Below are 2,500 nucleotides of genomic sequence, written 5' to 3' on the forward strand. Positions count from 1 at the left end.
GCCTAATATGCTAACGTTACGACGGTATGCTAACGTTACGGCGGTCACCCATGTTTTCTAAACCTCCCACTCCTAAATGCTTGGAACGCTTTGAAGTGGGAGGTAGAACCTTTCAGGTAGGGTAGGTCCCACCTCCCACTCGTTTGGATGAGGTCTGGAATGCAGCATCAGTCCCAGATTGACACGAAATCACCATGGTTGATTGGCTGCAGCAGTGCTGCACTACCTTCCAAATTTCAGAACGTCCTGCACATTTTGAAAGGTTATGGGGTGAAGTTACACTTTAATGTCACACACACTGGCACGCTTGTGTGTGTGTGTGTGGAGACGGGCGTAGGGAGAGCTCCAACACACTACCCCAACACACACACACCTAACTGCCGTCGTTAATGCAAATAGATTGCAGTAGACTGAGTGTGAGTGTGTGTGCTTTTGCTAAATTTGAACCTTCCATGATTTCTGAAAGGGCCAATGTGGCCCGACTGCTTCCCTGCTCATAGGAGAATGAGGACTGTGTGTGTGTGTGTGTGTGTGTGTGTGTGTGTGTGTGTGTGTGTGTGTGTGTGTTTCCCTGCTGACAGGAGAATGAGGACACATGTCCATGCCAAGTAAAAGAACACTTGTCCTGGACAAACGTAAAGAGGATCCTTCACACACACACACACACACACACACACACACACACACACACACACACACACACACACACACACACACACACACACACACACACACACACACACACACACACACACACACACACACACACACACACACACACACACACACACACACACACACACACACACAGAGCTCTGAGCTCTAATGGGAGGGGACACTCACGCACAGACAGGATGGGCCGTGTCTCCACTGGGTCCGACCGTCCCCTGATGATGACATCATCATCTGAGTAGTCTGATGTGGAATCGCTCTCAGTGACCTGCAGCAGACAAGAGAGGCATCATGCAATGACTCAACAGCCCAGTGTGTGTGTGTGTGTGTGTGTGTGTGTGTGGCTTGTGCAAAATTGAGACATTTAGAATTGGCCTCTATTCAATTCATAAATTAAATTGAAAATTGAAATAGGCCCCCACAGCAGGTGCACTGAAGGCTCCTCCTGTGTGTGTGTGTGTGTGTGTGTGTGTGTGTGTACACTGAAGGCTCTTCCTGTGTGTGTGTGTGTGTACTGAAGGCTCTTCCTGTACGCTTGTGTATTTATGGTGGAGCGTCAACTGTGTCATAGCGCCATCTTCTGTTATGACCTGCTCATTACACCTTCACTCCAACACTGAATATCTTGCTTGTCCAATAATAACAATATGAACACACTCAACAATAACATATGAACACAGACAATAATAACAATATGAACACACTCTGCAACACCCACACACTATGCAACACCCAGCCGGGTCCGTGTAGACACTAATTACAGTAACAGCGGCAGGTTCACACACACACCTGTAGACACTAATTAGAGTAACAGGGGCAGGTTCACACACACACACACACACACACACACACACCTGTAGACACTAATTACAGTAACAACAGCAGCAGGTTCACACACACACACTGATTACAGTAACAGTGGCAGGTTCACACACACACACACACACACACACATCTGGCTCCACCAGAAACACACCAGCACATAGAGAGCATTTGGCGTTGGAATGACGAAATGGAATCAAAATCATGGAAAGAAATTCCACAGTCGCACAAGAGAAAGAATGTGTTGAATATCTCTCTCCCACACACACTCACACTCACACATTAATTTCACGCATGTGCACTCACACTTTCTTATCCCTCACACACACATTTGTATCATAAACATACATTCATATCACTGAAAAACACACACATATCTCAAACAAGCATTCATCACACACACACACACACAAATTCATACATATGTGACCTTCCACGGCGAAATCATTCACAATGTCCACATTTTCAAAATCAAAGTTATTACGTTTTCAGGAAGGGGCATAATCAACCTTCAAAACGATACCTATATCTAATGAATTGAACGTCATATTACTGAAATATAAACATTCAAAGCTCAAATGAACTCAACTCAGTTCATCCTGTCATGCCAATAGAAAAACGGAGAAATCTGCCTCTGAAGTTAACCGTCGGCTCAACACTCACGAACGCTTTGTAAGGTCGCCGCTATTACACGTTTTACGGTACTTGTATCAACGACATAGCACGCGGATGGCTTGGTGGTTGTCAATGAGTGCGTTTACCGTAAATATTGGAATAGAGGGGCAAAAAAACGAGACGCCTAACTTCCTGCTTCCTCTAACTTTCTCACCTCAACAAACTCACGTTTTTAGACTAGAAAAGGTCAGTTTTTCGGCGAAATGTATTCACGACCGTACAGTGTAGACCTCCCACTGTTTCAAAACACTTACAAAAAAAAATCCACGATTTTAGCACAAGTGACATAAATGGCCCTTTTTCTCAGAAACGCCTGTTGCGACAAGCGACT

General features: G+C 45.2%; 1 protein-coding gene across 1 annotated transcript in view; it reads right to left on the reverse strand.

The window, feature by feature from the left end:
• LOC134070225 (transmembrane protein 104-like) overlaps positions 1-2,500 on the reverse strand; it is a gene marked incomplete at its 3' end in the record, with an annotated part of 9,721 nt that overhangs the window by 822 nt on the left and 6,399 nt on the right. The window contains 1 exon segment of the mRNA XM_062526507.1: positions 844-940. Within this exon segment, the coding sequence (XP_062382491.1) occupies positions 844-940 (97 nt within the window).

This window comes from Sardina pilchardus, chromosome 22 (genome assembly GCF_963854185.1).
Source record: "Sardina pilchardus chromosome 22, fSarPil1.1, whole genome shotgun sequence".
NCBI lineage: Eukaryota > Metazoa > Chordata > Actinopteri > Clupeiformes > Clupeidae > Sardina > Sardina pilchardus.